Genomic DNA, 25,385 nt, shown 5'->3' with positions numbered 1-25,385 from the left:
CTGTGTTGATCATGATAAATTGTGGCAAGTTCTTGATTGTATGGGCATACCAAATCACCTTGTCTCTCTCCTGAGGAATCTGTATAAAGACCAAGTAGCAACAGTAAGAACTGACCATGGAACAACCGATTGGTTCAAGATTGGGAAAGGAGTATGGCAGGGTTGTATACTCTCACCCAACCTATTCAACTTGTATGCAGAGCACATCATGCGATGTGCAGCGCTTGACGAATGCAAGGCTGGGGTAAAAATTGCTGGAAGAAACATTAATAACCTTAGATATGCAGATGACACCACTTTGATGGCCGAAAGCGAAGAGGAGCTGAGGAGCCTTCTAATCAAGGTGAAAGAAGAAAGCGCAAAAGCTGGATTGCAGCTGAACATTAAAAAAACCAAGATTATGGCAACAAGAATGATCGACAACTGGGAAATAGAAGGAGAAAATGTGGAGGCCGTGACATACTTTTTATTTCTAGGTGCAAATATTACTGCAGACGTGGACTGCAGCCAGGAAATCAGGAGACGCTTACTTCTTGGGAGGAGAACAATGCCCAATCTCGATAAAGTAGTGAGGAGTAGAGACATCACACTGGCAATGAAAATCTGCATAGTTAAAGCAATGGTATTCCCCATAGTCACTTACGGATGTGAGAGCTGGACCTTAGGGAAGGCTGAGCAAAGGAAAATGTTCTGATGGTGCCTTGGACTGCCAGAAGATCCAACCAGTCCATCCTTCAGGAAATAAAGCCCAACTGCTCATTGGAGGGAAGGATAGTAGAGGCAAAGATGAAGTACTTTGGCCACATCATGAGAAGAAAGGAAAGCTTAGAGAAGACAATTACGCTGGGGAAAATGGAAGGGAAAAGGAAAAGGGGCCGACCAAGGGCATGATGGATGGATGGCATCCTTGAAGTGACTGGATTGACCTTGAAGGAGCTGGGTGTGGTGACGGCCGACAGGGAGCTCTGGCATGGGCTGGTCCATGAGGTCACAAAGAGTCGGAAACGACTGAATGAATGAACAACAACAAAACTTTGCATACACCACAAGATAATATTTTAAGCTATGCTATTTATCGTTAGTGAAACAGAGCACTTTCTTACAGATGGTGCATGTTTGGCTAATTATCATAGACCATGGAAAAAATTAAGGTAAGCAAACATAACTCATAACTTTAAATTTGATTTAAATAAGAAATCTTCAACATAATTCTAGACGTTGATACTCAAATGTTACATTTTAGTAGCAGAATCTACTGGAGAATTAGCATTGCATAATATGTTTGGTTTAAGCATTCTTCAAATAAATGGATGTGATGTTTAATTACAGTGGCATGGAGAAAATGAAATACACCTCAGCAAGCTTTGGGCATTGAGGTTCCCCTATCAACACTTTTACAAAATATTTTGATTTAAAGCAGGGTTGGGAGTAACCCAACCCTCAAGATGCTTTGAGAAATAGAATTCCTCACCTTTGGATATTTCTGACTGGAGGGTCATGTGGTTCTCACCCCAGATTTAAAGAAACCATTCTTAGCTTTAACTTGCTTGCTAGTTTTGATGAAAGGGTGCAGCACAGAGGAGAAAACCGAACAAAATACATCTGAATTATGTTTCCAGTCCAGTGGATTAGTGGAATGGCTGAGTTTCACTAATGTAATTCTGATATCTATTGTAAAACTCTCTTTGTATTTTTCTAACAATGGGTGCTAGTAAATAAGAACATTAGTGAAGGAGATCAAGTGGCAGGAGTAGAAGAGACAGGGATATGAGCTGATGTGGGATCCGTGAGAAAGAATAGAAGCCCAGAGGGAATAGGATGCAAGGTAATAGAGAAGTCAGATAAGCATAAGTAAATAAGTAAAAACATTTCCTGGCCAACTTCGGGCAGATCTACACTGAGTTGCTTTCCTGGGGCTGAACTAGCATGGCGTACATTGAATTGGCTCCAGGATGGGTCAGGCAGGCCACTGCACACACATCCCCCCTCCACTGCTGCATATACGGGAAGGAATCCCAACTGTTCGTGGGATGGCTACCATTACCATCCTCTCCCATCCGGTGTTCTCAGTCAAAGCAACAAGAAGATGAGGAGGGAAATGGGGGAGAGAAAGAGTTCACCCTTTTCTCCCATTTTTCTTCCACAATCACTGCATTGTCCTGACCAAAGTCATTTCAGGTGATGACTGACCAGTAGGACTCATGTTGTGGCCAGAGACCATCATGACAAAGAGGGTAGAAGGTAATAAGTGTCATTCTGTGTCCCATGCTACCACATTCCAAGAAAACCCAGGAAAGCAGTGAAAATAGTTGTGGTCAATTCCAACTGAGGGAATACTCTGAATTCTGGGTCAGAATTTGGATTATCCTCCAACTTGGCTAACAAGGGGCTAGGCTGTATTAAGATGGTCTGGCCTTCCTTTACTCTGGACCAGTTTTGTACTTAATCCTATCTAACTGCAGATGGTTGTCCCATTTATTTAATTTATAACTAATGAAAATCAGAAGCATTTTTCCAAACTCCTTATCCTAAATCCTATTGTAAGTCCAACAAAAGTAGATCCATTGAACTTATTAGATTTACCTATTTAAAGCAACTGAATCTATAGGTCAATTATAGTTGAGACTTACTAGAAGGATTCTAAGCATTGTTTTGGCTGCACATGAGAAAGAGGGAGAAAGAGTTGAAGATGCTGAGGAAGATTATGCAAAACCATAGCAAGATGAGTGGAATGTAATAAATAAGAAACATGACGTGCCAGAATGTGCAAAAATCCATTGTACTCAATGGGTTGTGGACTAATTCTGGACAAGCAAGTTTTCATTGGAATTTCATTAAAATTCAAATTCAGCAAAACAAATTAACACCATTTGAACAATTCCTGTATTTACTAGAGTCCAGTGTGCCATCAATTTTGAGGTGCTCATTACGAAAAAATGGATTTCCATCCATTTGGCGCCCTTCCCAGCTGAGTGCAAGGAGAAGCCATGCCCTTCTGCTTGCTAGCCTGGTTTGGTGGAGGGGGAAGGGGCACAGCTTCTCCTTTCCTCTTAGTTGAGAGGCAAGGGAGAACCCAGCTGGGAAAAGGGGACTCTACTCCTCTTAGCTGAAAAGGGAAGGAGGCACTGGCTGGGATGGGAAAGGGGGTGGGGGGTTCTCTTCCAAGCTGGAAGAAGAATGAGATTTCTTATGGGAAGGGCAGTGTGGGGTAGGGTAGGGTGGGGCTGAATGAGGCTGGTTGGGATGGTGCTGCTCCTCCATCAGACCAAGGGTTGCGTGTTCACTAGTCTCAGCCAAACAGAGGGGCATAGGCAAGGTTTAGATGCATGATTGTAATATGCCATCCAATGTAATGCACGCCTTTATTTTGGCTAAGCAATTTAGCTCAAAAAGATGGGCATTACATTTCAGGAAGTATGGTACTATTTCTCGACAAAAGGTAACAAACATGTTGTAGTAAAAACAGCCCTTTTGCATGTTCCTCAAGTATTATTTTAAAAAAGAAGGTAGGAAACAGATATAGGAAGGAAACCAGAAGTATTTTACTGCACCACTGACCATACTAAGGATATAGCCTTCTGTTTTGAGTGAATAATTATTTCTGGGTGGTAGCTGGATAAATTGAGAATTTATACGCATCTTTAATCAAAGACCACAATACAGCATAGAATACTGACTGAAACATGGTTCTCTTGAATCTTATCATAATTATTAAATTATACTATTGATCTAAATCACAATGGATTGGTAGTTTATAGCTGAATGATATCCGGAATGCTGCATGAAATAGTTCCATTGCTTGGGGTAAAATCAGGTCAAATTAAATTTCTGGATATGTTTTTGGGGATGTTTGGAAGAATCACACATGCAAGGCATTACTCGAAGGTGTAAGCATCAGCATGACTGTATGCACGCTCCACCAGAAGTACACTGCTTGTACATTTTATTTCTTGCTTCACTGCTTGCAGATGATAAATTCTTAAACACTGTTATTCATGCCATGCTTCTAGTGTTTGATAATGGTTTTAGAAATGAGAAATGGTCTTGATATGCCACAATACATATTTCCCTTTTTCTTGTGTTGTTTTGTATTTGTTATTATTCATTATTATACATGAGTTAATTGAAATTTACAAGAATATTTCAATAGTCTGTACTGAGGTGATAGAGCCAAACTGAGACCAAGGCTTTGTTTTCTTTTGTCAGGCCTGCTAGCTATTTCAGAGGATATGCTTATCCATGCATTTAACCATATAATCAAGAGGCTAAATTCTATTAACACAAGACCAGGACCAGAATGGAGTGAAGTGAAGGGGAAAGTGTACAGTCTACCCTGTTATTTTCCTGTTTCCAATAGCATCAAACAAGAAATTCTATGTTTGATGAAGGAGATACATGTTTGAATGTATAATGTAGTTTTGTTATATAGAGTTTATAGAAGATCATGGACAGTTAGCTTGTGAAAGAGCCTACAATCAATTGCTTTTATTTGTACCAGTTTCATGTAGGTTTTGCCATGGTAATTTTCAAAGTTTATGCATATTTCAAAGTTTATGAAAATTCACCATCACGGCTTCCATTCCACTCTGAGTTTAGCATAAAAGTGCTGCCATGAGAGTTCTCGTGTTTCCTAGAAGAGGAATGTAGCAGGCAAATAAGTACAGCTCTCTTTGTTTAGCAGTGCTGTTCAATCACTGTCTTTGTGTTTAAAATTATAAGGAATTATTCTAAACAGATTTATTCACAGGATTAGTTTGGTAGAAAGTTAGAAAAACAAAAGGAGTAGTGAGGCACAATGACACTTATCTTCATTCCTACATCTTTAAGTCTGACTCACAGAATTCTTGCAGTAATAAAATAGACAGAGATGATGAATGCTATCCACTATAAAGATAATTAGGAGAAGCAATCTGTAATTCATTATTTGATAACCTATTAAAACTACAAAGCCAAATATAACTATTCAATGTCTGTTGGGAATTTCACACTTATTTATGTACTTTTACATATGAATGTATGATTTGATTAATCCAGAGCAATTATTAGGTCTATTCTTTTAACAATATTTCTAATTGAAGTTTCTTGATCAAAATTGACAAGTACGATTTGATTATTTACACAAAGAAATGAAAGATGATTGTACTTCAACAGGTGTTCAACTGATTTTGAGTGTGAAGGTTTTTAGAGAGCTCTGTAACTGTACTCAGTTACTGTAGTTACAAATTTCTCACTCATGTGAGATTGATTTCTCTTTCATAGCTACTGCACAACTGTAGTCATCTCAAAAGGGCTAACAGAACTTTAGATTTCAGGTCTTCACATTTCAAGACCCATAGACTAAAGGACTAATATAAATCCAGGTGCTTGGCAATATTAGACAGAGAAGTTTACATTCAATCTATGCTCCTCTCCTTAGCATGTTTAAATGAATGTATAAGCAGGGCCAAAATCTTGTAGAAAATCTCAATAAATCAAATTGTCCACAGAACAGTGATGGCAAATTGATTTTTCCTGTTCCTGCCAGATGTTGAGTTTTTGCTTGTTTTATACCATCAAGAAACATAGATATTAACTCCCACAATGATGGGAAACTCCATGGCTTTTCTATGAGAACTTCATCGCTACTTGAATCAATCACCTTATTCTGCCCATTGGGACTGATCTCCTGGATATGCATACAATTGTTATGTAGTAAAGAAATCCAGAATGCCAAAAATATCTGATTTGGAAACTGATTCTATGAGTTCTCCTTTGAAAATAACCAACATGAATAAAAAACATATGTGCAAGACTCTATCAGATGCTATTAGATCTGACAGTGTTAATCACTTAATCTTGGCAGAGATTAATTCTTTCTAGGTATTCATTTGATTCACCAGAGGTGATAAATCCAGTTAGAACTGGACGTTTCCTATTATTAGTAACAGTAAAATTTGCTTTTGTATAAAAAGAGCATGGAACTGGAGTTATTGCTCTACCCGTTTCACATGGATAGTTTTGCGCACCAAGGCACTAGAAGTAAATATATAAAAAAGAAATTCTATAAAGGAAAGGAATTGATTGTGTTGGCAACACAATTAATGATAATTTTGATATGCTGCATATTAATTCATATTCAATTTTGATCACTTGAGCTTAAATAGTTTAAATCTAATGCTTATTTAAATGGCATTTTTTCATTTTAATTACAGCTTTTTAAAGCATGCTTTATACAAATGTGCTTTTCCATACTTTTTTGGTTTTTTATGAATTTTGATTTGAATTTACGAAAATTCATAGTGGCTTTACCATTGTATTCTTACATTTATGAATATCTCATATTAAGCTCATAAAAAACAATTAAGTAGAATTTCTTCAGATAACTTTTGTTCAGATAACATTTTTCTTTAGATAACTTTTCCCTAAACTTAGCAGAGGTCTGTTTGTGCTGTGGATGTGAGTGCAAAGGGATGGGGAGACTATATTCACAATCTCTCTTTCTTCTGCAGACTATATTCTGCAGACTAAGCTTCTGGAAGTTTGGGGAATTCACTGCAGTAGGACACATCACAAATAGTAATGGCACATTGACAAAGATCATGACTCCATATCTTTTCTTTCTTTTGTCCTAAATCTTGATACTTGAATTCCTTGATACTTGAAAACTTGAGGCTTCCTTGAAATCTTGCAAATACTTGAATCTCCCTTGATATTGAATCTCCCTGAATACCTTGTAGATTGAGAAGCAATACAGAATAAATAAAAACATAACACTGATATTTAAAGAAGATCCTCTCCCTATACATACCCGCCCAAGAACTGGGGGCTCAAAGAGGTGCCTCACTCTAGCTCCCATCAGTGTAGGCAAGAAGAGGACATAAGAGAAGGGTTCTGGATTAGCCTGAAGCACCCAAACAACATTTTAGGCTAATCTGGATTAATCCAGGGTGAACCTGGATTTTCAGGGTTACTCTGGGTTAGAAAAACACCTGAAAAGATCTGGGTTATTGAGTTATTGAAATTGAGTCTTGGGTTTGCAAGGGTTAATCCCCACTGCCATCCCATTTTTTGTGGGAGGGGTGTCCAGGGGTCCAAAGAACCAGGATGGAATTGCCACCCTGCCCTTCCTCACCTCCTTCTATATTTTTAAATAAGAAAAGGGAGTGAGGGAGAGCAGAGAGCTGGTGACCATATCCTCTGTGACTGCTGGTTTGGCATGGGAGGGAATGTTTCCATCCCTCATACAAAATCATGGGAGTTGGTCCCACTGTGTGGCCTAAATCTGGAGAGGAACTGGGATTTAAAATCTCAGTTCCTTCTGGATTTACCCCTGTCTGGAATGGCCCTAAATCACAACACAGCATTCTGGGACTAATGTATTTCTAAGTGTACATGTATATAATTTTTAAATGGCTGTAGCTTTTTAGTAGTTTTTGTTGTGGCTTTGCTTAATATGTTTTTAGCTTGCTTGAATTATTTATGATTTTAATCAGGAAGTGTTTAAAATTAATTACATTGTACGATGCCCTGAGATCCCATGCTAAAAGAGTGGGAGAGAAGCATTTAAATTAATAAAATAAATAAAATCATTTAACTTTAATAGATAACTCTAGCTTTAATATTGGGAAGAATCCAGCACCTCCTATCGCATGGTCTAATTGTAGTCTAATCTTTAATTTTAAATTTTAATTGCATTTTGTCTTTTAAATTATGAGACAGTTTGAGTTCCTATTTCGGAGGAAAAACAGGATAAAAATACATAGAAAAAGAAGGGAAGGATGATTATCCATTTCCTTTCCCCCACTGTATGTAGTTTTATATACATTTGCCTTGTTCACCCTTACTTATCTGAATAATCTGAGTTAAAATGCTCTAGAGGTGCCCTGATGCAGCTCAAGCCAGCATGGTATAAGGGATTAAGTGCTGGATTACAACTCTGAAGACCAGGGTTTGGAATCCCCATTTGGTCACAAAAGTACACTGAGTGACCTTGGTTAAGGCACACACTCTCACCCCTAAAGGAAGGCAAAGGTAAAGCCAGCCTCCCACTTTCCCCAACAAACCTTATCCAGAAACCCCCATTATGGATTCACCATTGTTGTTGTTGTTGTTGTGTAGCTTCAAATGGTTTCAACTTATGGTGACTCTAAGGCAGTGTTTCTCAACCTGGGGGTCGGGACCCCTGGAGGGGTCACAAGGGGGTGTCAGAGGGGTCGTCAAAGACCATCAGAAAATATAGTATTTTCTGTTGGTCGTGGGATTTCTGTGTGGGAATTTTGGTCCAATTTTATCATTGGTGGGGTTCAGAATGACCTTTGATTGTAAGTGAACTATAAATCCCAGCAATTACAACTCCCAAATGTCAAGGTTTATTTCCCCCCAACTCCGCCAGTGTTCACATTTGGGCACATTGAGTATTTGTGCTAAGTTTGGTCCTGATCCATCATTGTTTGAGTCCACAGTGCTCTCTGGATGTAAATGAACTACAACTCCAAAACTCAAGGTCAATGCTCACCAAACCCTTCCAGTATTTTCTATTGGTCATGGGAATCCTGTGTGCCAAGTTTGGTTCAATTCCATTGTCGGTGGAGTTCAAAATGATCTTTGATTGTAGGTGAACTATAAATCCCAGCAACCACAACTCCCAAATGACAAAATCAACCCCCCCCCCCAAACCCACTAATGTTCTAACTCGGGTCTATCGGGTATTTGTGTCAAATTTGGTCCAGTCAATGAAAATACACCAGATATTTACATTGCAATTGATAACAGTAGCAAAATTACAGTTATGAAGTAGCAACAAAAATGATTTCATGTTGTGGGGGTCACCACAACATAAGGAACTGTATTAAGGGCTCGTGGCATTAGGAAGGTTGAGAAACACTGCTCTAAGGTGAGCTTAAGATGGAGTTTTCTAGGCAAGATTTGTTCTAAGAGGGTTTCCCATTGCCTCCCTATGAGGCTGAAGGAGTGTAATTTGCCCAAGATAACTGAATGTGTATTCATGATCTCTAACATCATCATCCAACACTCAGACCACTATATCATTCACCTTAGGGTTTCCTAAAATTGTGTGTTGCTTTTGGCCTTTAGTCCTTAAAACCATAAATGGCTGTTGTCAAAGCTGTTTTACTTGTTTGGTTTTAAAATTATTATTTTTTTTCATTTTAAATTTTTTTATTCCATTATTTATTGTTGTCAATGTTTTATCAATTATCTAATTTTGAACCTTCTGCTCTATTGAGAAATGATAGACAAACATTTTAGGTAAGTAAGTATATATTCTGAATAATTTCATTTTTGTAACAGATGGAATGCAAAATCCAATTAATTCAAATGGATTTGGCTCTTGATTACAGTTTTTTTTTAGGAGGCCCACGTTTTTAGTTTTAAAGAAATGCTTCAGGAAAGGAATAGCTAGAAAAACAAGCAGGGTCAGAGAAAAGTGAACCGTTTGAGTCTGAATACTGCTTTCTTTCAGGAAGTTTGTGAAGAAAGAAGGAAAAGTGACAGAGTATAAATCATCTTAAGGCAAATAGAGAAGCTGACACTGCAGTGCTGAATGCCCTATAGCATAACCCAAGACCTACAAGACTTTGTTTTTGCTTCTTGTTCATGTTTTCAGCTTATTGTTACATTTATATCCTTGCTTTCAGCTTTCGAAAGGGCCCTCAAGGCAGTTGAGCAAGAGACCACAGTAGAAACAAAGTTAACATAGCTCAGAAAGTTATGAGTGTTTCACAGAGGAAGACAAAATTATTGTTGGGTTTGCTTGTTTCAACACATTTTTAGTGATTAAGTATGATTAAAGAAGATGATAAAATAGCCAGAAATACACCCTGGGAATAGCCATCTCATACTGGGATTCCCAGCCTATAAAATTAGATTTGAACTTCTACTGAGATGTTCAGATTGTTACAGTTCTCCTGGCACCCTCAACTTGTAAAAGTGGATCTTGTTTTCTATGCTAAAAAGTATATCTTGTTTAATTTTAGATCATATACCAACTTCAGTTGGATATTTCTGTGGTCACTATTGGAAGTCACAGCTCTCCCTACCAGTTTATGTTAGGATAGACTTATACTTGAGATGACATATATAAAGAGGGCATAAATTAATTGGTTTTATTCCACAGAAAATATACTAGTTATTGAATGCTTTCTTGTATTATCAGTGTATATGATTTACATACTAAGGCTGACTTTACAAAAAAAGATACATGACACTAAGTGTTTTCCTGTATTATTATTTTATTAAATTAGAAGTAATCTTAGATTAGTGAACTATTTGATAGTTATTACTATATTGGGTCTTGCTGGTATACAATGTTTTTCCCCAGGTTATTTTGCATCAATATTTAGTCTGTCATCTCATTTTTTTCTTATATCTAGAGGTAGATACTGATATTTTAAGCCCACATTGTGTGCATTGTTGGCACCCATCACACTTCCATAAAATTCCAAATGTATTCCCTACCCACAAAGTGAAGATTTTGTTGTAATGTAGCCAATCTGCATGCTAAAGAAATGAATTTGTCATTCACTCTATATATATTGCTTATTGTGTTTTATTCATGTTGTGAACTACCCCATATCCTTTCAGGGAGATGGGGCAGGATAGAAATAAATATGATGATGATGATGATGATGATGATGCACTTTGTACATATTCTTCCTCATAAGCTGATTTATTTAGGAATTTTATCTACTTTATGAATACTTCACTATGTTGTAAAAGCTTGATATATAGGCAGTATTGCAGGACTACAAACATGTAACTATAAATCTTAAACTAATAATATGATAGTTCTTTTGGGAATTGTAAGTATTAACACAGCTCAACAATCTCCCTTCCTGAGATAACCGGGGTGGTGTCAGGGTTGGCATTGGAGTCTCAATGGCTAATAGTGCTGGGAGTCTTCAACATCCATACTGAGACTGCTCTGTCAGGAGTGGCTCAGGACTTCATGGCCTCCATGACAACCATGTGTCTGTCACAGGTAGTGTCTTACCCTACCCATGCTGCCGGACACACCTTGGAACTTATTTTCTGTGTAGGATGGGATTGTGGTGATTGTGGAAGAACTTGTCACAGTCCTGTTGTCATGGACCAATCACTACCTGGTCATGATTACACTTGCTGGGATTCCAAACTTCCACAGGGGTGGGGGACTGATGGTGTGCCCCAGGAAGCTTATGGATCCGGATGGTGTGCCCCAGGAAGCTTATGGATCCGGATGGTGTGCCCCAGGAAGCTTATGGATCCGGATGGATTCCTGGTGGCTCTTGAGGATTTTCCTGTCACCTCGGTAGGCAATTCTGTTGAAGCTCTGGCTGACTTCTGGAATTGAGAAATGGCCAGGGTGGTGGACACAATTGCTCATGAACATCCCCTCTCACAGAGCTGAGCCAAACCAGCCCCTTGGTTCCAAAAGGTTGGTGGCAATGAAGCAAGTGAGACAGAGACTAGAGCGATATTGGTGAAGAACTCGAATCTGATGGAGCATGGGCTAGAGTGCATTTGAAAGCCTACCCCATGGCAATGGAGGGAGCAGAGGAATCATTCTGTGTTGTCATGACCTCATCTGCAAAGCACCATCTAACTGAGCTGTTTCAAGTGGTCAGAGTACTATTACATACTGGTCCTCTAGGAGAAATCCCTGACCACTCTGCAGCTTGCTGTGAAGAATTTGTAAGGCACTTTGCACATAAAGCTGCTCAGGTCCATTCAAACTCAGATGCTGTTTCAATGAGTGCAGCTTGAGGGTGTGGACAGGATTCTTGTAGAGGTGAGAGCTACTACATGTATTCTAGATCCTTGCCCTTCCTGGCTGATCAAACAGGCTGGAGGGGGAATGGCAGAGTGGGTGAAGATGGTGATTAATGCCTCCTTGGAACAAGTTAAAGTTCCAACTTGCTTAAAGGAGGCAGTTGTGAGACCTATATTTAAAAAACCTGAACCCCTCTATAATGGATAACTCACCATTCAACATTGATTGATTCAATGGGTCTACTCTAGTTAAAAGTACCTAAAGACAAGGAAGCTGTCCTGATTCTAAACCAGTGCCTGTAATCTCGAATGGATTGGATGAGGGCAAACAAATTAAAAATTAATCCAGACTAGACAAAGGTACTCCTGGTCAGTTGTAAGGCAGATCAGGGAATAGGGATCCAACCTGTGCTCAATGGGGTTACACCCCCTGAAGTCACAGGCCCACAGTTTGTGGGATCTCCTGGACTCGACACTGAACCTAGAAGCCTAGGTATCAGCGGTGGTCAGGAGGACATTTGCACAATTAAAAATTGTGTGCCAACTGTGCCTGTTCCTTGAGAAACCAGATCTGGCCATGGTGGTACATGCCTTAGTTACATCCCATCTGGATTACCCAGATTACTTGTCCAAACATATATCCCATTACAAACCATCACAAAGTTTAAGATGAGCTGGAGAGGCCCTGCTCTTGATCCCAGCACCATCACAAACATGACTGATGGGGACGAGAAACAGGGCCTTCTTAGTGGTGGCCCCTCACCTGTGGAACATCTCTCCCCAGTGACATCAGATTGGCTACCTCCCTCCTGTCCTTAAAAAATCCCCTCAAAATCTTGTTATGAGACCAAGCATTTCAACAGTAGCAGCAGCAATCGGGAATAAGACTCAATGTGATATGAATGACAATGGTCTTTCCCACGCACTGATTTTAAACTGGTGTGATTTTAATCAAATGTTTCTTAATATGTTAATTGAACTGTTTTAAATATGTTATATAATTGTGGTTAGCACTCGAATGAGTGCTTGTTGTGAAGCTACCTCAAGTCCCCCCACCTCGGGGGTGAGAAGGAAAGGGTACAAATGTATGAAATAAGAAAATAAACACAATAGAATTTAAGAAATCTGAAACAGTACAGACATATTTAATATGCTAGACAAGAGTTCAAATCTTCATTGAACCATGATGCTTTCTGCATTATCCCCCTCTCTTGACTTTCTTTAGAAGATAAAATAGTTTGCAGAGAACCATTTGTGCCACCCATTGCTTTTTGTAAGAAAAAGGGTATTAAAATTTATGAAATAAAATAATAGCCTAATCTGATATAAGACAATATCTAGTCTTTCAGTATATGGCTCATTAGTTCCACACTGCTGCTTGTCTGAGGTGACCCACACATCAATTGATCATTTGGCAGAAAGGGGGGAGGAGGATAAATTTTTGAAGAGACAAAGAAAATTATAATATAGGTCATTTATCCTCCACATGGGTGCATTTTGTGTGATCATTCAGGGGGTAAAAAGGACCTTAATTTAATTCTTCATCCTAATCATGTGTAAGATGAATTGGTATTTTTAATTGCAACTTATATCCCTATCAAATTAGTTTTGAATTATGTTTCAAAAGATGGGATTGAACACAGAAATGATGCTCCAGTTTATTTCATTTGGAGACCCCTGAAGTGAAAACCTTCTAAGATAAAGTGTTGTTATCTATCAATATAGCCCAATCTTTAATAAGCTTGTCATAAATTGCTTTTCTTGCTTTTTAAGTATGAATTTCCCCAAATACACTTTTTAAATCATCAAAGTAAAAAATGGTGCTGAGTGGCTTCTCACACAAAGATTCTCTCTAAACAGAATTGTCATTAAATTATGAGTTTTAGAATCTTATATATTAGGGTGTGGATTCTATGCTCATTTCATTACCCCATTATAATAGAACAACATTTTCTAGGTTTGATCTGAGAAGATATATGCAAATATAATAAAAGAAGTGAAACTGTTGTATTAACATTTTTTTCTATCTTTCTTCAGGGACATTATAATGTGAGAAATGCTTCAAAAATGGTTCATCCAAACATAGGTATGCACTTTTATTTTGCATTGCATATCTCCTTTACTTCCTTTACTACATACACAGCCAAGTTTGAAATTATTCACTTATATAATATTCCTATAAAATGCTATGGAGGCATTTAATGCTGTTGGTCATACATTGCATGCCATGTATTGTTGGTGATTAGAATCCCAAAAGTTATGTATGGGTGGCTCAACAAGAGTTCCCACTCCCAACACCATCTTCTAGATCTGAAACACTGCAAAACATCTGTCCCCAGTTCCACAACAGCCAAACAGGAAATTGACATGATCGATGGCATCGAGTGTCACAGAAAGGTTCAGCAGAATCAATAGGTATGTTCCTGTGCTGTTGTTGGTATAGGGCATCTATGAAAGAGACCAAGGCTTTTTCTGTCTTAATCTGGCCTGAATACACCTTGGAATGGATCCAGGAAATTAGTTAAATCAAAGTGCACTTCCAGACAGCATCATAAGCATCATAAGAAGTGGGGGCAAGAAACCACAGGACCTGACAGAGCTGTCAGTCCAGCTGAATCATCCCGCACCATCCTGATATCTTCATTTTGTAGTGGACAGGGGGCATCTGGCAGAATTTTTTTTAAAAAAATTGACTGCCTGAAATGTGCTGAATCTAATATACACTGATGCAGATCTCAAAGTGTTCACACAAGCAGATTTCTTATTATCTCTACTTATCCTACTGTAAATTCAAGTTCTGTTTAATTTTATAAACATCATAAGAAAGGAGTGGTTGCAGAGAGTTCTCATTGTAGTTGCTTTCCAATTGTGCCAACTGTGTGTCTGTGGTTCCATTTGTTTACAGGCCTGATCAGCTGTTTTGGGATGTTGCCACCATGCACTCTAAGATCCTATTAAGTAAAGGAAAACTGTAAACTATCTATTTTTCGAGGGGAGTGGCTCCAATAAATGTCACTTCAACAGCAGTCTTATAATTGCTTCCTATAGAGCAGTGGTTCTCAACCTGTGGGTCCCCAGATGTTTTGGCCTTCAACTCCCAGAAATCCTAACAGCTGGTAAACTGGCTGGGATTTCTGGGAGTTGTAGGCCAAAACACCTGGGGACCCACAGGTTGAGAAACACTGCTATAGAGGAATTGGAACATGGCTGTTTTTTCACAGAATCATTTGCAGCCTCTGCCACACAACTATTGAAACCTCCTTGGCCATCTCTAATCCATAGAATGGACATGAGCTCAAAGAAATTGTTGGCATCATTTTTCCAAATAGCTTTTCCACATTGTTATGTTGAACAGTTTGGAACTCATAAATCAAAACCAGGCACACATGTGTGTAAATCTCCAGGATCTACTTTAAATGTCGAGTACAAATCAGAATGAATCTGTGGGTTTATGAAGAATCCTGAGTGCTCTAATAAATGACTGGGCTTTTGATGGCTCCAAGATACTCAATGATATAAAACTATATGAAATTGCTATGCTGGGTGGGCCTGTACTGAGGTAAGAGAGAGCAGATGATTTTTTTTCCTTTGCTGCCTTCATGATTATGCACTTTAATCTGTAGTCAATGAGTTCCATCCCAAGTCTTTCTCCACAGTAGCTCTAGTTAGTTAGCTAAGTGCCATGCTCTACATTCAAGTAAATATTTCTTGTGAACAATTGTGCCAATCACCTAAATTATCATCCCATCCCACAAAATAGTCTGGATATCAACAGGATTCCAGATTTGAGAAGCTGGCAAATCTCCTGGATTGTCCATAACTTTTTTGATTCATTCATGGGGTTTTTTTTTTTTTTGAGGTTGTACTACTAAAATTATTTCTGTACCATTGGAGAGCTTGGTAGACATAGCACATCAGATGTTATTATGTAGTGTTATCTCCATAAAATCATATTTAACTTAACTAGCAAAAAAAAAAAGCAGAACAAGAATAAGCTCCTCAACATGCAGAGGGGGCCAGATATTAACTATGACAGGGTTGGTTGTCATGGAAGCCATGGCATTCTAAGTCAGGATGGTGCTGGGGGTGGAGGGGGGAGGGTGTCAGCATGAATGTTTACATTATTTAGCCCAATAGATCTGAGGGAGAACAGCACCCATTCTAAGAACATTTTCACCAATTCAGGCACAGTGACAATGAACTCTAAGGTGAATGGTACACAAAAGAATCCCAGTCTGTCTTGTTCCTCTATCACCAAGTCAACACAACCATTGGACAGGGTACCTCAAAAGTGGAATATATCCATGAAGAATCTAGAATCAAACAGTTTTTTTCCAGTTACTGACTTAGCTATAAGCATGTTTATTTTATTTATTACAGCAGCCAAGAAACTATTGGCTGGTTGGATTTGAACGTTATGGATTGGGTGCTAAATGTGTTAGCATTAGGTATGAGTGTTGTGGATATTTTGGTGTCCTCTCCATTTCACTTCATTCAATTGTCCAATCAACTAACCATTCTTTATAAGGAATTATGTTTATCACTAGTGTCTAAACTTAGTGGAACAGGTATTCTCATTTGTATCTTACTAACCCTATATTTTGGATGGATTCATAGAACAAGAGAGAACAATGATTTTGATAAGGAAGAGTTTAACGGAAGAACTAGTATACACACACACACACACACACACACACACACATGAATTTAACTTATGTTAACAAATGATTATGTGTTTTTGCAGAATCATAAGGAAAAAATTGAAATATAGTTCTTCTGAACAGCAGCTATTGGATTAGGTCATAATCCTTTACTTTTTAACCTATTGAGATATATATATATGCACACACACATACACATACACACACACACACCTCTTAGATACAGAAATAACAGACATACTATCTGGGTAATTTTCTCGGCATTACAATATTCTCCGACCTTAGCCATTGAAGATGTGAGAATGTATTGGTTAGAAGCACCATGATATTATGGTACCTCTGATCACTATTCTAGTAACATTTTAAGAAGGATGTGATTAAATGTTATTAATTTTTATTGCTTCATAAATTCAATTATTCAATTGTGCACTTTTAGTGAATTCAAATTATTTATTTTTATTTTATTTAGAATTTCACTTTAGTTTCAAGTTTTAAGGGACAGGAGAGAAACCGATGATAATGAGAATGATGATGAATAAGATGAAATGAAATTTCTTCCTGTACTATTGAATCTGAGATGTTCCATGAAGTAACAAACAAGCAGGCATGACTCAATGTTGAACAAGTGGTTCCTGTTAGGAGACCTGTGGTTTAGTTCATATATATATCCTGTTGTTCTAAATTGCCTTAAGAATAACAGTCATATCCACAATTCTTTTTGTGAGTGGCTTTGACAGCAGCAAGAGAGTTAAAAGAAAAGAAAAAAAAAGATGCCACTAGTTTGAAATCCAAATTAGTTTATGTCATTATAGGGATTCAGGTGTAATTCTGTCCACTTCTTAGCTACTTCATGCTCTGCTGGAAAAAAAAGACTTTTGAATGATAAAAGAGGGCTTGTTATGGAACTTTCTACTATCTTTTAGAGCTAATTTACAAACATCCCTTATACAGGCTTATGTGTAAGAATCTTTGTGATTGTGAGAGAGATTTTGAATGTATTTGCATATATTTTGCAGCCGCAAGCAAGAGAGACAGTAATTAGTAGCGCAGCCAGTGACAAATACTTACTGTGTCTATGCCACTTAGTATTTTTACAGTGCTTTATCTCTGCATATTCAGTTGAGATGCAGAATAATCCATTTCAGTTCATTTTGATTGTTTTCACCAACATCCAAATACTTGTTTATATTCCAGATGAAAAATCATGAGATAAAAAAACATAGAAGATATTTGATACTTAATTTCTAGAAAATCCAGATTTGAATCCCTATTTATTCAGCCAGAATAATCCTGTTTCATGATTGCCATTTCTCATCATGAGTCTCCCAATCTTTAAAACATATATGGCAGTGTTGATTTTTGTATGATGGGGAGGGGGGTGGAATTTAGCTTGAGAATTAGACCAAATGTTGAATAATTTGCCAAAATTAGCAAATTTATTGATTTCTAGGACTGAAGGAACTTACTAAATGAATGTGAGAGAGGGCAAAATGGTAGCTTTTTGTGCTATGTCTTTGGGTATTTAGACTAATTGTGCAAGCTAAGGGATCTTATAGTTGTTAAATTAAGACAAATGTAGTTGATGTTATTATGACTTTATTTCAGCACTACAGTATTCCATCACTACTTCGCAGTTTGCTTTTCACAGACTTGCTGTTTCGCAGGTTTTGCCTCCCAGTTTATGAATGGTTGCTGTTCCCCAGAGCGGCATTCTAATCCCGCCTCCTGGCAATGATGGAGTGTGGAAGGGGGTTTCACCCTCCCCTTGGGGGAGAGGGAGCCGATCAAGTGAGTTTGCAAAGCAAAGCAAAGATAGCTAGCAAAAAAAAAGGTGTCTGGTGTCTTTCTCTCCTCGCTTCTGCCTCATCCTTGGAACTCAATATACATATATAGTGTTCCTACTTCACAGATTTTCACTTTTTGCAGATGGTCCTGGAATGTAACACCCACGATAAGTAAGTGAACACTGTATTTTTTAGTGTGAAAGGGGGTGACTTTAAATTTCATAGGGTTCATGCTTGGAGCATAAAATATAATTATTACTGTTTATAATATTGTCCAATATTATCCTTCTGATAAAAAGTATTCTCCTTGACAGTTTTGCTTTTGCTAAGAATTCTGTTCAATTAACTTTGTGAAAAAATTGAGAACAATATTGATAAGTATCCTTATTATTAATAATAAAAAAACTACTAAAGGAATGTTATATCACTTTTATTTATTACAAAAATGGAGCGACAATTACATAAAATAGAATGGAAGCTAAACAAGTAATGAAAGACATGCATAAGGTTACATATGTTTTTGACATTACACTTGGAAATAATTTCTGGGGACATTACATTTACAATGTGCACACTTTTTATAAGGAAAATATATGACATATGACAGTAAACATCAGTAAATGCCAATGGAACAAGAACGAGGTGAGTAGAGAGTTACACAATGTTATATAGACTATTCTAAAAGTATATATTATTACATTTGATGTTTTTTTTCTTCAATTACAGTACTTCTCTCACTCTCCCACTCCCAAACATTCTTAGACAGGTAGCCTTTTACAAATTTCACCTAAATAAAGGTTTGTTGAGAAATAGTTGCAGCAAGTCATAGGTTTCACTACTACTACTACTTTTCACTCCTCTTTCTTTACATAAGTCAGAGGATAGGAAAGTATTATTATTTCACTTGAGAACAACCTATGGTTCCAGATTACTTTTTATCCTTGAGGAACTGTAACATATTCCATCAGAGATTAGAGAAACCAGGGTCAAACTCTGTTTTATAAAATCATTTGAACTATAGCTGCAGTCTTTCCAGATGTGAAAAGCCCACTGAGAAAATATGCAAAAGATTGCCCTTTAAGTGAACCATACATATAATTGATCAGATTAGCTTTCTTATATTACAATTCAAATAAGAATAATTAAAAATTTAATTTTATGTGAAAACACACATTTTCTAGAATCCAAAATATGTTTGTTTCAAATTTATTAAAATTACTAAAATAAATATCCAGTATCAAGGAACAACAACATACTTTGTTTCCAGAGCATTTAACATTAGAAAATGAGAGAATGCTAAGAACTCCCAAACACATGGGTAAAGCAAATGGCATTTAGAGTACTATGTAGTGATGGGCCAGAATGTAATTTCCTTTCTGTAATCTGGAAGAGTCATTCCTTGATTCAGTCCAGATTGTCAGAATATATCAGTAGATACATCATGTAGACATCATGTAGACAGCCCACTACAGGATTTGTGGTTGTTGGCAAGGAAAGAGCTATGGAATACTCTACATTTCCTAAACTTGATATGTCTCCAGATTCTGATCTCCAAGGGGTTTTAGGCTGCTGAACACCACAAATAAGAATTTACCAAAAATATGCAGATTTCTTCACTTGAAGAATAAAGAAAACAAACACTTGAATTTAAAATATTTTCAAAAAGTGAAAATTAGATGCTTGTCCATCCCTGCTTTATTTAAGTGCTTAATACTGAAAAGTCTGGCTTTTAATCCCCATGCATAGAAATATGATAGTGTTAAGGTTCCTACCTTATTTTTTCTCTGAAAGGTCCTAAATTTTAACAACTATAATGGAAGGTAAATGTAACCATAATTTAAGATGTTACCAAGTAGGATTGATTTGTTGTGTTGTAATTTGTATCCCAAAATGGCCAATCACCATTACAAAGGGAGTGGTGAGAAACTTGTCCGATCAGCAATTACAGTCACATCCATCCCCACATTTTATGGGGCATTTAAGGACTTTTGTGTCTTGTTTATTAATTTATTAATTTAAAAACCCTAATGTACTAGTATATTCCATTCACCTCAAGAATTTATCCTATTTCACTGATCATTAAAGTGCTTCATATCTTCTTTTCCAAACCAATGGGCAATGCTCATGCAAAAATATTCCAAAAATGGTCAAAAATGTTTCTCAAATGTGGAGAAACCTTGATGAGAATTTCCACTGCAGTTGTTTTGCACTGAATTTAGCATTTTCTGCATGATAAATAATATTTCAATAAGGAAATATTAATGCCTGCAGGGATAATGTTTGCTGCACAACAAATGCTGAATTTGATTATTTATTCCATGGAAAATTTACAAATAGTTGATTTGCATAGAAAAAAAGTATTTTCTGTCCAGTGAGTTGCATTTTCTCTCCAGGAATTCATATTTCTACACTTTCCAACTAAATACAATATATTTTATCATGCAAGAATGCTGTGTCTTATACAGAAGTGTTATTTTGCAGCGTGGTCTTCAAATACTTTCTCATAGCAGGAAGGAAAAATGCTGATATTACCGACTGCTACCTTTGAGAAGAGACCTAGTGAAGAGTTACATCCCTACAAACTAGGCTCTCCATGTTGACAGTCCTGCTTTCAATAATTGCCTAAGAATTCACTCTTAAGGATAATGGGGAGTGGGAGAACAAAAGGGAAACCATCTGATATTAACAAAAGAATGGAGAGAAATGTGGGTGTTAATTCTACTGTAAAAGGAGTGAGAATGTTGTAAGCAATCTATTTTCTTAAAGATTCAATGGCAATTCTTAACTTTACTGATTCAGCAAACATCAATCCATCATATTATTTAGCTATATATACCAACCAGATCACCAAACTTCAAACCATAAAATTATTTAACTATGTGTACCACAAATCATGAAAACCAGCAAAAGGATATATAATTTAGTTAAATATGCACAGAATATCTTGCTGATGTTACTTTTCCTACCATATAATTTTATAGATATTGTTAAAGGTTTCAGGAAGAAGAAAACACATATATAGCTATATATATGGTTTAGACTTTAAATGTTATCATTAATTGGAAGTACTGATGGATGGGTGGAAAATACTATCATTTTTACTAAATACTTAACAGGTAGTCATGTCATTGATTGCTGAAAACAATCAACCTCATGTTCTACATGTAAAACAGATTCAGTGTCAGGTTTATTATTTTCCCTAGTAATGTGTGTTTATTTGTTATTTCTGGAATTTCATATAAATTAACCCATACCTCATTCCTCTAGATTAAAATTCTTGTGTTGCCTTCTATAAAAGCATCAACTTATCTACTTTTGCTCCATTATGATAATTTGTTTTCTCTTAGATGTGCAAAGATGACTATTGACATATATGTATGTATATGTATATGTGTGTGTGTGTATATATATATATATATAGAGAGAGAGAGAGAGATAGAATGAGAATGTAAAGCTAATTACCTGAATCATTAAATATTTAAAGCAACTGATTGGAAGCCTATGGCACAAATCATGATGAAATAGCAAATTAAAATAAACATATAACAATTAATAAAATTGGTTACATTAGCAATCTCTGACTTTTTACAGATGCCTTAAGAAGTTAAGATCAGTATTACCAGATCTTGCTTATTACTTTTATACTTTCCATCTGAAATATTGATGATAATCTTGAAGGGAAAAGAGTAAAAAAAAGTCTAATTTTTGTGTCCTTGTAAAATAATATTGTATACAGCAAATATACTGTATAAAATAAAAAGAGCACATCCTCTGATTGGCCCACTGAGATCTGTTAGAAAGTCTACAACACTGAAAATTATCACTGAACAATTTCTTTATCTAAAAGTAAAAGAAAAAAATATTTTTCTTCTTCAAAAAATATTTAAAACACATAGATATTTTAGGCCAATTTTGATGCACTATAGAGTATCAAAATAAAGCATTAACTTTCTAAGCAAATCTGTATTATAATTTCAGATCTCCCAATTTAAAAGTAAGCTACAGTTTTATTTTCAGTGAAAAATCGCAATGTGTTATCAGTATGTTTCTTCTCTACAAGATATATATCATGGTAGAAGACATGATTATCATTCCTATTTATCTATATGAAAGAGCATGCCTTATTCTTAATAAAAAAAAGAAAGGTAATTGCCACTGGAACTCCTTTGCCATTTCTACCTACCTAAAAAATTATATATTCATTATTGGAAATATTGTCTTTTGTTTTTACTAATGGAATGTAAAACATTTCGCAGTAACTAAGACCCTTTCTACACAGGTGTACAGTATTCCCTTGCTTATCGTGGATGTTACGTTCCAGGACCAAGTGCAAAAATTGAAAATCCATGAAGTAGGGGTGCTATATATATATATATATATATATATAGAGAGAGAGAGAGAGAGAGAGAGAGAGCATTCCAAGGGTGAGGCAGAAGCGAGATTTAAAGGCACTGCACACCTTTTTTCCCCACTACCTATGATGAAGGGGTTATAAGGCTGTGATTTACATACTGCTTTGTATCTCCTCTCTCTCTCTCTCTCTCTTTATGATTTACTGCCTCTTTCCCAAGGGGGGAGGGTGAAACCCCCTTCCACACTCATCATTGCCAGGAGGCAAAAACCAATGAAACAGTGAGTCCGCAAAAGTGAACCGTGAAGTAGTGAGGGACCACTGTATAAACAGATTATCTGATTTGAACTGGATTATATGGTAGTGTAGATTTATATAATCCAGTCCAAAGCAGATAATGTGGATAATCTGTTTTGATAATCTGGATTATGTGGCAGTGTAAATGGGCCCTACATTTGAGAATGCCATACAAAATGGCAACATTTAAAAGAGTTTGTGTTTTTAGTGTGATCTAAAGCAGGAATCAAATTTTGATTTGGAATAAACATTATCTTCTGCTGCTAGTCTTGGAAGAATAATCTGAAACAACATTCTGAAGAACAATAGTAGGAAGCCTATAGAGGTAAGAAATGGTTGCATCTAAATCAAAATACATATTATGCAAAAATGTTCCAGTCAAAGTTCCATGTGGACTTCAATAAACCTAGTTTGAAGACATCCATACAGACCTTTAATGTTAGGAGTAACGTTATATGTATTGGAGGAGTTTAATATGTAAGCTGCCCCTAGTAACATGGTAAATTGAGAAAAACCGCATGGGGGATATAAAACCTTTTATGGGTATTAGAATTGCTGTATATAGTAATGACCCCTAAAAGATTGCTGCAACCATACAGTTTGTTAAAAATAATGTCATAAGAAATAACAAAGAGCATATAAATACTTCTCAATAAAGGCACAGCATTATGCATAGTGGAATATCATACATCAAAATGTTCTAATAAAAGGGCTAGAGTCATACCTATTATTAGAACCAACTACAGTAGATCTGATGAATCAACAGGAATTAGATCTATGTTGAGTCACCATTGAACAATTGATTCACTGGGTTTACTCTAGTCTGGATTCAGGAGTTATGATAGGATTCAGTCCAAAAGCTAAAATATGATCTATAAGTGAATCCATAGACTCATGAACACCTATGCAATTATCTGCAAAAAAAGACAATTGAGACAGGATGGAAAATTTTTACTCCAAAGCATGCTTTCAGCAGCCAGTTGTTTTTTTGTTTTTGTTTTTTGACATTTTGACAAGTGACACTGAGAATGTCTTTTAGTCTGGAAAGTGTGACTTCTGACTTGTAAATTGAATCTACTTCAATGAACCTTTTACATTCAAATTGCAGACATGGGAATTTCAACATATGACTTAAGCATCACTTGTGAAAATGGCATTCGAGCTTCTTTGATGAAAAAGCCACTTGTGAAGAATATCCATGCATAGCTTCTTCAGTTTCTGTCATGTTGGTGTCATAAGGAATGTTTTCACAGAGCTCCAGAAAGTCAGATATAGCCAAGCCTTATTGCCCCGTAAAGAAAAGGTTCACAGAAAAAACTCTGCACTACATTCTGTTTGCTTCACAAGCAGTATCAAAATGTACACAATTGAGTAATGATTATAAGAAAAACAAAACCAGCAGCATTCAGCTGCTGTGACTGGCTTCCATTTTCACCTTTACGAGCTTCACAGCAGGAATCTGCTTGATGACGTTTGATATAAAAATTAGGTGTAAGAAAATATTTGAAAAAAAATGATAAAGCATGTAGAAAAAATAAAATTAAAAGAAAAGTGATAGTGAGAAAGAAAAAGAGAAAAGCAATTAATGCATTATTTTACAATGCTAAAGTCAAATACCTCAACGAATCATCTTAATCTAATGTGCTAAAAATGTAGAGAAGTGAAGGGCTTTTAAAAAGAGTGAAAGAAAGATCATTTGATGTAGTAGATACTGACAAGTTAAGATACCTCCAGAGATTATTGTTTAAAAAATAATATTAAAAACTCAACACCACCCCATAAGCCAAGGAAGCAGATAAAATGATTAGGAAACTAGGACCAGACTAATATTAGAGTAGTATTTCATGCCTTAGTAAACTAACAAGGTCTGTAATGTGAATTACCGTTGTTTAAGGCTGCAGCTTAGAGCCAGATAAACCTAGTCACAACTTGAAAGGTGTACGGCGGTAATGGAGCAAAATGGCTCTCTACTTCATATGCACTGACTACATGGTCAGCTGGAGGCAACATGTGATTTAATGTCTTGTCTTCAACTGATCTGCTGTAGAGCCAGTTAACTCAAGTCCTTTTATTTCAGCTTTGGAAGTATAATGGGTCCATGAATTATTAACATTTCAAAGTGGAAAATTATTCTACTGATACAAACCCTGAGAAAGAAATACACACACACACACACACACACACACAGGAATAATGAAACAAGGAATAGAACTGTGGACACACTAAGAGCATAGTTTATTAATGAAAACAACAAGATCTGGAATTTAAAAATGTGATTGTACACCTACCAACTTTGTTTCTGCCTAACAACTCAATTTACTGCAATTAAAACAAGCTAGCCTAGTATCTGGATAGGAGATATTTACTGCTGCTTTCTCAATAGTCACACTTTTTCAGGTGTTCTTTTCCCCATTGAGCCAGGTACTGGCACAGACTTTGAGCGGGATGGATATATTTTGCTGCTAGTCTAGGAGAATATTCTGAGACAACATTCTCCCAATAGCAGTGGAATAAATGATGTACTACAGCTCAAATAGGTAAAAA

The 25,385-nt window shown here is 36.6% G+C and overlaps 1 protein-coding gene across 2 annotated transcripts in view; it reads right to left on the bottom strand.

Annotated features, from left to right (window-relative positions):
- NCAM2 (neural cell adhesion molecule 2) overlaps positions 1-25,385 on the bottom strand; it is a 301,945-nt gene that overhangs the window by 8,461 nt on the left and 268,099 nt on the right. Inside the window, exon 16 of one of the 2 annotated variants that reach the window (XM_060770486.2) lies at positions 18,608-24,300. The exons of the other annotated variant lie outside the window; for it this stretch is intronic. Coding sequence (XP_060626469.2) covers positions 24,194-24,300 — 107 coding nt within the window. The 3' untranslated portion in view covers positions 18,608-24,193. Of the gene's footprint in view, positions 1-18,607; positions 24,301-25,385 lie in introns of those variants that run through there. 2 annotated transcript variants of the gene reach the window in all.

The sequence above is a fragment of the Anolis sagrei genome, chromosome 3, assembly GCF_037176765.1.
Source record: "Anolis sagrei isolate rAnoSag1 chromosome 3, rAnoSag1.mat, whole genome shotgun sequence".
Lineage (NCBI taxonomy): Eukaryota > Metazoa > Chordata > Lepidosauria > Squamata > Dactyloidae > Anolis > Anolis sagrei.
Note: the sequence above shows the minus strand (reverse complement) of the source record. Positions and strands in the feature narration are given on the sequence as shown.